Source organism: Symphalangus syndactylus, chromosome 24 (genome assembly GCF_028878055.3).
Source record: "Symphalangus syndactylus isolate Jambi chromosome 24, NHGRI_mSymSyn1-v2.1_pri, whole genome shotgun sequence".
In the NCBI taxonomy this organism is placed as follows: Eukaryota; Metazoa; Chordata; class Mammalia; order Primates; family Hylobatidae; genus Symphalangus; species Symphalangus syndactylus.
Window position 1 is genome coordinate 46,284,744 of NC_072446.2, and position 12,647 is coordinate 46,297,390.

Sequence of the window (12,647 nt, forward strand, 5' to 3'; positions counted from 1 at the left end):
CGTCTCAAAAAAAAAAAAAAAAAAAGTTTCAGTTACACAACATGAGCAAATTCTAGAGATCTGCTGGACCACACTGTGACTATAATTAACAATACTTCAGTGAGGCATGTTGGCTCACACACGCCTATAATCTTAGTACTCTGGGAGGCTAAGAGTGGGAGGACTGCTTGAGGCCAAGAGTTCAAGATCAGCCTGGGCAACATAGTAAGATTCCATCTCTATAAAAAATGAAATTTTTTAAATTAGCCAGAAAACAAAACAATACCATATTGTACACTCAAAAAGTTGTCGGCTGGGCCTGTAATCCTAGCGCTTTGGGAGGCCAAGGTGGGCAGATCACCTGAGGTCAGGAGTTTGAAACCAGCCTGACCAACATGGTGAAACCCATCTCTACTAAAAATATAAAAAATAGCCAAGCGTGGTGGAGCATGCCTGTAATCCCAGCTACTTGGGAGGCTGAGATAGGAGACACACTTGAACCCAGGAGGCAGAGGTTGCAGTGAGCCAAGATCGCACCACTGCACTCCAGTCTGGGTGACAAGGTGAGACTCTGTCTCGAGAAAAAAAAAAAAAAAAGTTGTTAATAAGGTAGATCTCATGTTAAATGTTCTCATCACAATAAAAAAAAAAAAAAAAAGAATGGTAGAAGATACTAGTTTTGAGTGAAAAAAGTTATTTCATAAGTGAAAAGAATTAAAAGCAATATATATAATGAAAAAGATAGTATGTACAGCATTAACCCACTGTGTATGTATAAAGTATGTGGCCATGTATACACACACCAAAATGTTAACCAAAATGTTGAGTGATAGAAACACAAATGACTTATTTTCCTGTTTTTACTCCTCTATATTTTCTAAACTAACTTAACTACAAAAGATGGGCCCAATTTCTCCCCTAAGAGCCTCATGGTGTCCACATTAGCACCAGTTCTTCCTTACTCCTCAGACTCAAGTCCAGGGGAAAGGCTGGTTCCCCTTACAGCATCTACCCCCTTTACAATGTAATGCAAGCAAATCAATTCAGTCCTTTCTGCTGTGAGCTCAGGATACAGCAGTGTGGAATAATGTCCTCATGTTTAAAGTTCTAAAATAACTTTGGGTTTCAGAAGAGAGTGGAGAAAAGCCAAGGTTCTACAAATTATACTTGGTATCTTGATTTTTTAAAGCTCCCTGCAGCCAAAGTTAAAAATCACTACCTTAGAGGAAGCAGGAAATCGCTAGTCTCAAAAAAAAAAAAAAAAAAAGTCACCTGGAAATAAATGTAAACCTGACAGAGAAAAAAAATCAGCCATCTGGAAAATTCTGTTATGAGGAAGTAGAAAAGTAAAATAAAATATTTAGATGTGTAACAAATCTTCCAATTCCCTAAAGACTGAATCCTAGCTCTCCAGCCACCAACAATCGTGCACAAATGCAGAAGCTTTTAATCAGTACTTGTTTCATCAGCTATTCAGCCTGTAATGATTTCCTTTGACTTCATTTTATCTGACCATCTCTCCCTGTCCAGGAAACAGTCACCCCTCTCACTGTGGCTTAGCAGGGCCACCTGAAGGAGAAATGTGATGGCACTGTCCGGAAGTTTTCAGAGCTGAGCTATTCCTGGAGTTAAATACCAAAACCTTCTGTGTTTCTCAAAAGAACCACCAAATCCTAAGAAAAACCTGTGCTTTCATGATCAGCACCTAGCAGAGTGAGCAGATAACATAGAAACCCTCCAATGGCTGAATGAATTAATCACTAAGTCTTCCAAAAAAGTAGAATCCCCGTATGTAAAATTCATCTTTAAGGCAGGGCACAGTGACTCATGCTTATAATTCCAACACTTTGGGAGGCCTAGTTGGGAGCATTGCTTGAGGCCAAGAGTTGGAGATCAGCCTGAGCAACATAGCGAGACTCTGACTCTACAAAAAATAAAACATAAAATTCATCTTTATATTCCCAGCTCCTAGTACAGAATAGACAGATGCTCTTTACAAGGAAGTACACGGGGCGGGGGTGGGGTGGGGGGGTGGGTGTGGAGAAGATAGATGTTCCATAAATGCTAATGAAATTTACATTTACTCCAAGTAGACGGCACTGAATAAATACTATATCAGAAATATAAATCCATGGCAAATCCATCATTTGCTCTAGACATAAAAATCCATAGTTCTCCAAAAGGATATGAGAGAGAGGAATAGCCAGAATAAGAATCAGTGGCTCATGTGCTTAAGACTCACTTGGGAAGCTTATTTAAAACATAGACTTCTGGGCCAGGCATGGTGGATCACACCTGCAACCCTAGCACTTTGGGAGGCTGAGGCAGGCGGATCGCTTGAGCCCAGGAGTTCAAGACCCACCTGGGCAACATGACAAAACCCCATTTCTACCAAAAAAAAATATATATATAGAAAAATTAGCTGGGCATGGTGGTATCTGCCTGTAGTCCCAGCTATTTAGGAGACTGAGGTGGGAGGATGGCTTGAGTCCAGAAGATAAAGGTTGCAGTGAGCTGAGACTGCACAACTACACTCCAGCCCAGGCAACAGAGTCAGACTCTGTCTCAAGAAAAAAAAAAAAAAAAAAAAAGACAGATTTCTTTCACACAAATACATGTAAGACAAAAATTCGACACTGTTTTATTTATAACAGGCCCAAACTGGAAACATCCAAAGAGCCCTCAAGAGGTGGACGGCTAAGCACATCATGGTGGGTCCATCAAAAGGCATACTAGTCAGCAACAAACCACAGAGCGTCTGCTGACGTGCCTGACAGCACGGGGGAGTCGCACAGACATTTCGTTAAAGCAGCCAGACACAAGACACGCAGTCTGATTCTCAAAAGACAAAACCATTCTACAGGAAGTGGAGAGTGGTTACCCAGGGCAGGAATGGAGGAAGGGGCTCCCCAGGGAAAGGATGGACCCTTTGGAGTGACAGAAATCTGCTGTTTTGACTGTGATTCTAGTGGCTCCATTTGGATGTATATCCACTTACTCTATGTAAACACTATCGCAATAAAATTGACTTTATAAGACTAAAAGAATTCAAAAACCCTGTAATCCCGCCAATTTTAAAAATGTCCCCTCCTGTCCTTTCCTTTTTTCAGGCGGCCGGGAAGATGGCGGACATTCAGACTGAGGGTGCCTACCAAAAGCAGCTGACCATCTTTCAAAACAAGAAGAGGGTCCTGCTGGGAGAAACTGGCAAGGAGAAGCTCCCACGGTACTACAAGAACATCGGTCTGGGCTTCAAGACACCCAAGGAGGCTATTGAGGGCACCTACATTGACAAGAAATGCCCCTTCACTGGTAATGTGTCCATTCGAGGGCGGATCCTCTCTGGCGTGGTGACCAAGATGAAGATGCAGAGGATCGCTGTCATCCGCCGAGACTATCTGCACTACATCTGCAAGTACAACCACTTCGAGAAGCGCCACAAGAACATGTCTGTACACCTGTCCCCCTGCTTCAGGGACGTCCAGATCAGTGACATCGTCACAGTGGGCGAGTGCCAGCCTCTGAGCAAGACAGTGTGCTTCAACGTGCTCAGGGTCACCAAGGCTGCCGGCACCAAGAAGCAGTTCCAGAAGTTCTGAGGCTGGACATCGGCCCGCTCCCCACAATGAAATAAAGTTATTTTCTCATTCCCAAAAAAAAAAAAAAAAAAGTCCCCTCCTCATATTCGAATCCTGTAGACCTACTTTGGGAGCTTGGGAACCTATATTTTTGTCTGTTTGTTGAGATGGAGTCTTGCTCCATTGCCGAGGCTGGAGTGCAGTGGTGCAATCTCAGCTCACTGCAACCTCCACCTCCCAGGTTCAAACAACTCTCTGCCTTAGCCTCCCAAGCAGCTGGGATTACAGGCGCGCACCACCACACCCAGCTAATTTTTGTATTTTTAGTAGAGACAGGGTTTCACCATCTTGGCCAGGCTGGTCTTGAACTCCTGACCTCGTGATCTATCTGCCTCAGCCTCCCAAAGTGCTGGGATTACAGGCGTGAGCCACCGCGCCCAGCCAGGAACCTGTATTTTTAACAAATGCACAAATATTCTCATGCTAGAGGTTCTCAGATCACCCACACCTTGGGATAGGCAATCTTGGCTGGGAGAAAGCTATTGTCTCCACTTCTTTAAACCAATCCAGACAGGGGAAGAATATGACTGAGAAGGAGTGCCCTCTGGGATAAGGACACTCAAAACCTCAACCTGCCAAGTGCTACTTTGGTTCTCACCAAGACACAAGAGCTTTCAGGGCCGGCTAGGTTCAATGATGAAGCACATTTCAAAAGCCAATCCATGGCTCTTTGCTTAAATCCCATAAGCGGATTATAATCAAACTGTGGCTGCTCCATTAAGTTCTGTTAAATGCTAACATTTGACCTAAATGCTTTTAATTCAAGTCAGAAAAGATTGTTGGAACATATACCCTCAACTTGTAGGTGTGGTGAGGGCTGGTTTTGAATGAAACGCTCTGAATTCTCAAAAAAAAAAAAAATCTTCAACTTGCATATGATCAACTTCCTTTGAATGAAATGACTTAACTAGTTACCTAATACACAGAGTCCGACTTCAGGGAGTTTGCAATTCTGATGCTGATCCTAGCTATAATTATTCCATTTAAAGCTCTAAGCGCAACGAATGAACTTGTAAGCAGTGGTGATTATTTGATCTTGTGATGACAACTATGCTCACAGCGTGTGACTGAATTTAAAAAAAAAAAAAACAATCATCCTGCAGTCTTCTCCAAAACACTGTAGGAACTCTTGATCTCTCTCTCTCTTTTTTTTTTTTTTTGGAGAGAGTCTGGCTCTGGCATCCAGGTTGGAGTGCAGTCAAGCAATCGCAGCTCACTGCAACCTCCCACCTCAGCCTCCTGAGTAGCTGTGACCACAGGCATGCGCCACTATGCCTAGCTAATGTTTGTATTTTTTGTAGAGACAGGGTCTACTTGTTGCCCAGGCTGGTCTCAAACTCCTGAGCTCAAGCAATCCACCCGCCTCAGCCTCTCAAAGTGCTGGGATCACAAACATGAGCCACCATGCCAAGCCAGCGCTCATTTTTCAAACCGCAAGTCAGTATCTATTAGTGGGTCATGAAATTAAATTAGTGGATCTTGACCAGAATTTTTAAAACAATGGCATTTGACAGAACAAAAAACTTCAGAGCATATCTCAAAAGACAGGGGTAACCGAGAGTGTCAAGGTAAAATGCTTCATGCTGTGGGTCAGGGGAAAAGAGTCTGGAAGTCACTGATGTAAAAGCTCTGCACACTGACATGAAAGGCATGTTCCAAGTGCCCGACTTAAATCAGATTATTTACTGACCTTAAACTAACATGCCCATAGAAATATTGTGCCAAAGTGAGAAAGCGGTACAAGATGATGGCACTGATGACAAAATATCATCATATTCCCCTGCCGCAATGATGGAGAGGGTACCCAGAATCGCAGCACCAGGGTGGCCTCATAATTAATTACAATAATCTACCAGAGCCCTAAACCAAACTACCTCTAATGACTGCAATGGAAGGAATCTCCTTTGCACCCTAATGTGCCATCTCAGCCTTCTGTCACTGTCTCAGTTTGTGGACTTAATTCTTTAAGAGTTGGAAATGTTTTAAAGGAAGCTAGATAAAACCTGGATTTCTGAGAGGGAACCTAGGTACCACTGCCGAGTTCCATCTCAGAAACCAGTTTCCATCTGTAGCAAGCCCCAGGAGTAATGATCCCTTAGAGGCCACTCCCAGGGCCCCAAGAGAGGTCCTGACAGCAGCAACCCTGCTCTGACGGTAGAAAAAAAGGGTGCCTGGGCAAACACTGTACTGGTTAGAAATAATCTAAAAATGGGTTCTCAGGTCCTCACCAGTGGGCCAGAGAGGATGCAACGCCACTGGATAAACGTGGGAAATTTTCCTGAAACATCCATGGGGTGAGTTGGGTGGGGAGGATCACTCCTAACTGACAGCAAATAGTTTATGGCACATAAAGTAAAATGCACACTGACAGAATGAAACAAGATATCGAAGAACGGGCTCTGCCTACAGAAGATCCCTTCAGTCCGGCCCAAAGAGTTGGTCCCAGAAGCACTGGTAAAGATAAGCTCTAGTCCCAAATGCAACACTAAATCCTCAAAAAGCTCCTGAATCCAGCCTAAGACCCGTCATTTTGCTGACATCGAATTATGCATGAGCCATGAGAGGTGATGGTCATGGTATCTAGGTGACAAGACAATAACTCATTTGACTGCTTGTTCAGAAAAGTGATGGAGTCTGCGAAAGTAAAATGTCAGAGTGGTGTATGCTTTGTTTGTTTGGGGGTTTAAGATACAAAGTCATCCGCAATCTTTCTTTTTCTAACCTAATGCTATAGCAAACAGATGCTACAGCGACTACTGTGCCTGGTATCTTTCAGCAGAAGTTTTCTTTCCAAAACTTTATTTAAATAAAATTATAACAAGACCATCTTAAGTCTCGTCATCCTGGCCATTTCTCCTCGGTGCCAGGTGCTGCCCACACTGCCCACACTGAACTCTAGAGTTCCCAGGTCTGGGCTCAAGAGGCCTCCTCCTCCAGGGAGCACTCCTGGGTCAGCTGTCCATCTTCTGTGTTTCCATGGTTCCCAGCTTCCTGTCCGCTCCCCACCAGAATGAGATGGCAGCAGGGACACAGTGTCCAATGCATGAAAGGCATTCAAATACTTGGGGAATCCCTGACTCGTTCAGGGAAATCTTGTGGCTAGGACATGAAAGGGGAAAGGGAGGGGCAGTATAGCAAAAAGTGCAGCCTGCATGACAAAATTAAAATCTGAATGTACATTTTAGCAAACTAAAGCAAAACAAAGATGAGTTTTACTGCATTTATTTCTACTACGTGATTTAACACATCACTTTTTGCACGCATGGTGCTTTTTATTTAAACACTATTTATAATGTATTAATCATCAGTCATCACAGGAGCCACTGAAAAGCTAATTTTATATGGAATTTTAACAACAAGATAAAAACATGTGCATAATGAACTATCAAGTCCCAGGCACAAACATGGTTTCACTTAGCCCTTACAAAAATTCTGGGAGGGGTTGTTATTCTCTCCATTTCACAGATGAGAAACTGGAGCACAGAGAGGTTGATTTATCTCTGCACAAAAGCTCAGGGCCAATGTTGCAGTTCCAACAATCACTCTGAGAAGACAAACATTGCTCGTGTTACCTTGCAAGCTAAGAGAACAAGACTCTGAAGAAAAGGCCAAAAGACCAGAATAGGCCTAAGAAGGTCATATCTAAAAGTCATTCTGAAGGAAGCTGAGGAAAATTTGTGAGTTACTTTCAGGGAATAGAAAGAATGCTTTCTTCTCTTTCAGGTCTCCAGATGCCTTTTGTCATTTGATGCTCCCCCTGGCTCACCCAATACAAAAATCTTGGGGGCTTGGATAACTTCCAGCAGATGGCTCTGCCCTGCTGATTCAGTCCCACTGTGTCTGGGATCCCTGCTCCATCCTCTTTCCAGCACAGCCCCTGAAGACGAAGCCTCAGTAGGACACTTGGTCACCTCCAGCTACTGTTGCCAGAGCTGTCCCTGCTGGGAGAAGGCAGGCTCGGGTGCTGGGAGAAGCATCTCAAATAACTCAACGGACTCACCAGCCCGCTCTCTGATCTGCTCTTCAGACCATGTCATTCTCCAAGCGCCAAAGCCAAATTTCCTTCTTTCACCTGCAGAGAAAGATCCAGCTCCACTTTGCCTCTATTTCCTAACTACCCAATTATGCCTGCTTGGTTTTGCTGGACTTTTGCCCACCTATTCAGTCCTCTCAACACCACCCGCTTTCCCGGTCTCATCTGGAAGACATTCCATTTGCAAGTCTCTTTTGCAGTACTGTTTCTCCCCACCACACCACACCCCCTGAGCCCCCCTCATCCAGTATACCAAGAGTTCCTCTTGCCTGCAGACTCTCCCAAGATAAGGAAAAGGGAGCTCTGATGGATTCACCTGCTCTAACAGATTACCTAAGGGCTGAAAAGTGGGTTTGCCTAAACTGCACTGCAATTATCTGGGGCTGGGACACTAATTCTTCCCCAGGTTAACACCACATACATGGTGATCAAAATTATTGCAAAGCTTTTCCCTGATCTTCAATAAATGGGAGGCTTTAAACATTCCATGCCTGTATGTTATACATTCTTTTTCCTGCAAAGGAGTGTGTTCTTCCTAAGCAATTCATTAAAAAATATATTCATTAAATACAGAGACTGCAATCATTTAGAATTGTATGCTACAGATGTCTTGCTTTTTTCTGGTGTCTGAACCTGACATTTTTTAATAACCTAAAGACCTTAAAAGAATTAAAAATATATCTGCACTCAGCTATAAGACACTCTAGCTCTCCATGAAGTTTGTTTCACTTATATTTCTTTTAAACTCTACATAGAAGGAAAACATAGCCTGGGCACGGTGGCTCACACATGTAATCCCTGCACTTTGGGAGGCCAAGGTGGATGGATTACCTGAGGTCAGGAGTTCGAGACCAGCCTGCTCAACATGGCGAAACCCCATCTCTACTAAAAATACAAAAAAAATTAGCCAGGCATGGTGGTGGGCACCTGTAATCCCAGCTATTTGGGAGTCTGACGTGGGAGAGTTGCTTGAACCTGAGAGGCGGAGATTGCAGTGAGCCGAGATCGCACCACTGCACTCCAGCCTGGGTGACAGAGACAGACTCCATCTCAAAAAAAAAAAAGGAAAACATAAAAGAACACACAGCAGAGCTTTGGCAATCCTGGCACTGGATTGGACCCTGAAAATAAATAATTTACTTATATCGTTTTTACTTTATTTACTCTGGAAAGTAAATACACACCTGAAAAACACAGAAATTTTACCTGCAGAAACCCCCTGCAGATGAAGTTTTTATTGTTATTCTCTCTCACATACCTAAGTAAGGGCACTGCCTTCTAAGAATTGCATAAATGTTAATGTTCAATTTTTGATATTTAAATTATGTCTGACAGCACTAAGAAACCCTTTGGAGATTTTCTAGTAATGCAGCTGTGCAAAATTGAGAACTTCTCACCCACCTACACAGGCACAGTTAGTCACACACACCCAGGCACACACACACACACAGAAACAGACATATATGTAGAAAATCAGAAACATCACCAGAGATACAAACACTCAGATACTCACATGGAAACAGATACACGCAGACCCGAATGCACAAACAGATATTAATCAATCTGTGTATCCTCACAACTCATTCCCCAAAGCAGAACTGCCAAATGGCCTTACCTTCAAAGTGAAACACCACCCTTCCACAGAAATGTCCTCTAATCAGTGCCTCACCCACTACTTCTGTGCCGGTGTCTGTGCAACCCTGCGACTGTCCTGGTACTCAGCATGAGACGTTCTCAGGTGCTGAAGGAATTTCAGCTTTTATAACCCACACAGGCTGGCCAAAATTGTATAACCGCACCACCTCATTAGAAATGCTATTTGTGTTACACAACAGCCACCACCCGGTTACAAACAGTTACTGCATGCCTCTATTATGGTCTCCTTAACATCAATCTGTAGCAGGTTTCTCCATGGCAGGCTGGATAGTCTATTGTATAAACCAAGCAGCTGCTGAGGATACATCTCAAACCTGCACTAAGAAGGAAAATTAAAACCTATCTTTGTAAATCCTTCAGTCCAGATGAATAAGTCCACCCATGCTGCTTCCAGCTCAGTGAAAAGGGGGATTAATTTTACTCCCTAGTAAGCTTACATTTCCCCAATCAGGGCCCAAAGACAATTGTTTTCAAAGCTCAAAAAATTTCAGATCTCAGGTAGGAGTTCATCATCAAAAGGTAGGCAAAGCCAACAAATAACTGTCACATTGGAGAGCTGACTGCTGGGGTCCAGTTCAACATGGCATCCAGCATGCAGGTCCCCACTGATTCCTACTGAACAGTGGAAGTACCCATGAAGACACAAAAGTGGTGAATGCACACTGACAATCTAACATCAGGACTAGGAAAGAAGTCACAACTGTGGCCAGACTTCGCCCTTCCCAGTCCTGACTCCAAGCCAGGGCCTGCCAGGAACCTGGGCAGTGGGCACCCTCTGCCCTGTGGAATATGCAGATACCTGCCTCCATCTCCCTAACACCAGACTGCCCTTCCCAAATCCAGAAAGGGAACTCGAGGCTCAGATGACAAACAGCCAGGCAGAAGAGGCATCGACCATCAGCAAAGGACATCTTAGAAGATGGGAGTCCCTGAGATAAAGACAGAAAAAAAACCAGGACAATTCCTGGAGAAAAGCAGCTGTAAGTATTCCTCATTCACAGAAACTTTGAGGAGCTCAGCAGTGGGATAAGAGGATGACACCACCTGACCAGAAGTGACGCCTTAGTAGAAACTGGGGAGAAGGTTGGGAGCCAGGTGCTTCAACTGCTCAGGGCAGGAGACCCACCACCACAAGTGCCCAGAACACAGGTCCGCACGTGACACACCCAACCCATCAGTCAACACATCTAGGGGAGCCGAGAACTGTATTCAGGACATGCTGTGAAGACTCTAACATCAGAGAAGATTTGTTGCAGGAGCCAAAACAAAATTTAAAACAAAAACAAAAAAAAAAAACCCACAGCCGGAATAAAGGAGGAAAAACATTTTTTAAGTTGGTACTTTTTTAAAAAAGGAAACAAGATTGACAATTACATGAAGAAAATGGATCAAAAACAAGAAGCTGAGGTGGGGAAGAACTGTAGGGAAATGAAGAGCCAGCATTAACTCGGAAGCAAGAGAGAGAAATGGCATCACAAAAGACTGAAACGGAGGTGGGTGACAGACCTGAGAAACTCTGAGAGACAAGGAAAAGTACAGAAAGGATAAGGCTATTCCGAGACAGAGCTGGGCAGGAAAAAGCAAAGAGCAAGGCCAAGCTGTGACTCATCAGTGCCTCTCAAGCAGACTTAGAAACAAAAGGGGCAATGAAGCCAGCTTCGCTGTACGATTCCATTTACACAAAACGTCCAGAGTAGGCAAATCCAGAGACAGAAAGTTCTTCAATGGTTGCCTGGGGCTGGGGTGGGAACGGGAGCGACTATTCATGGGTTTTAGGATTCTTTGCAGGATGAAAAAAAGTGCTAAAATTGTATTGTGGTGATGGCTATACAGCTTTGTGAATAACAGTATACTAAAAACCACTGAATTGTATATTTTAAGATGATGACTATCATGGTGTGTAATATACCTCAATAAAACTTTTTTAAAAAGAACAAATGAGGTCGGGTGTGGTGGCTCACACCTGTAATCCTAGCACTTTGGGAGGCTGAGGCGGGTGATCACCTAAGGTCAGGAGTTTGAGACCAGCCTGGCCAACACAGTGAAATCCCATCTCTACTAAACATACAAAAATTAGCTGGGTGTGATGGCACGTGCCTGTAATCCCAGCTACTTGTGAGGCTGAGGGCAGGAGAATCGCTTGAACCTGGGAGGCAGAGGTTGCAGTGAGCAAAGATTGCACCACCGCACTCCAGCCTGGGTGACAGAGCAAGACTCTGACTCAAAAAAAAAAAAAAAAAAAAAAAGAACAAATGAAGCAGACTTAAATAACCTAATATAAAAGATGTAGACTAAAAAACTATTCTGAGATTAAGAAAAATCTGAGTAAAGGGACTACAACGGCATTCTAGGTTCATGCAAAATCATATACTTGTACACATCCTAGCAAAATAATTTAACCACAGGATGAAAGAATCGTAGACACATCCAGGGAGAAGGAGAAAATGTTTGGTTTCCTTAAATGTTAGCTGAATTAAGCTTAGCACCTGGGTTGTCCACAGCAGTATTAAATGTCAGAAGACAATAACACAAACACAAACTGAGGGAAAGGTCTTAACAAGGAATTTTATACCCAGATAAGGTGCCCTGCATGTGTGAAAGCCAAACAAGACAGTTTTAGATGTGCATGAGCTCAAAAGAAAAGGAGGGAAAGAAAGCCTGAAGCTATATTCCAACCAGGTTGGAATATAGAAGTGAAATTCACAGAGGCCACTAACTAGTACACAAGACTGCTAAGCATGGACTCTAAAACCATCAAGGTAGGGACAAAGCTAAATAATGAGTGTAAATCTGGTTATAAAACTTAATACATAAGCCAAATTGCTCTCTAAACATATGCTATATAAGAAATGTAATTAAATAGGCCAGGCGCAGTGGCTCAGGCCTGTAATCCCAGCACTTTGGGAGGCCCAGGCAGATGGATCATGAGGTCAGGAGTTCGAGACCAGCCTGATCAACATGGTGAAACCCCATCTCTACTAAAAATACAAAAATTAGCCAGGCGTGGTGGTGCGTACCTGTAATCCCAGCTACTCAGGAGGCTGAAGCAGGAGCATCGCTTGAACCCGGGAGGCAAAGGTTGCAGGGAGCTGAAACTGCACCACTGCACTCCAACCTGGGTGACAGAACGAGACTCAAAAAAAAAAAGGCCGGGCACGGTGGCTCATGCCTGTAATCCCAGCACTTTGAGAAGCCGAGGTGGGCGGATCACAAGGTCAAGAAATCGAGACCACCCTGGCCAACGTGGTGAAACCCCGTCTCTACTAAAAATACAAAAATTAGCTGGGCGTGGTGACGTGCGCCTGTAGTCCCAGCTACTAGGGAGGCTGAGGCAGCAGAAT

At 43.8% G+C, this 12,647-nt stretch overlaps 2 protein-coding genes across 8 annotated transcripts in view; one reads left to right on the top strand and one right to left on the bottom strand.

The window, feature by feature from the left end:
* The window catches only part of SLC23A2 (solute carrier family 23 member 2), a 152,145-nt gene that overhangs the window by 89,952 nt on the left and 49,546 nt on the right, over positions 1-12,647 (bottom strand). Inside the window, exon 1 of one of the 7 annotated variants that reach the window (XM_055266228.2) lies at positions 9,266-9,453. The exons of the other annotated variants lie outside the window; for them this stretch is intronic. The gene's annotated coding sequence lies outside the window, so the exon portion shown is untranslated. Of the gene's footprint in view, positions 1-9,265; positions 9,454-12,647 lie in introns of those variants that run through there. 7 annotated transcript variants of the gene reach the window in all.
* Positions 1,849-3,754, top strand: LOC129474692 (small ribosomal subunit protein uS17-like). The gene has a single exon (XM_063633533.1). The coding sequence runs from the start codon at positions 3,060-3,062 to the stop codon at positions 3,576-3,578; it is 519 nt and encodes a 172-aa protein (XP_063489603.1). The 5' UTR covers positions 1,849-3,059; the 3' UTR covers positions 3,579-3,754.

Coding starts and splice junctions, on each gene's coding strand:
- LOC129474692 (XM_063633533.1), top strand. CDS start 3,060: ATGTCCCCTCCTGTCCTTTCCTTTTTTCAGGCGGCCGGGAAGATGGCG.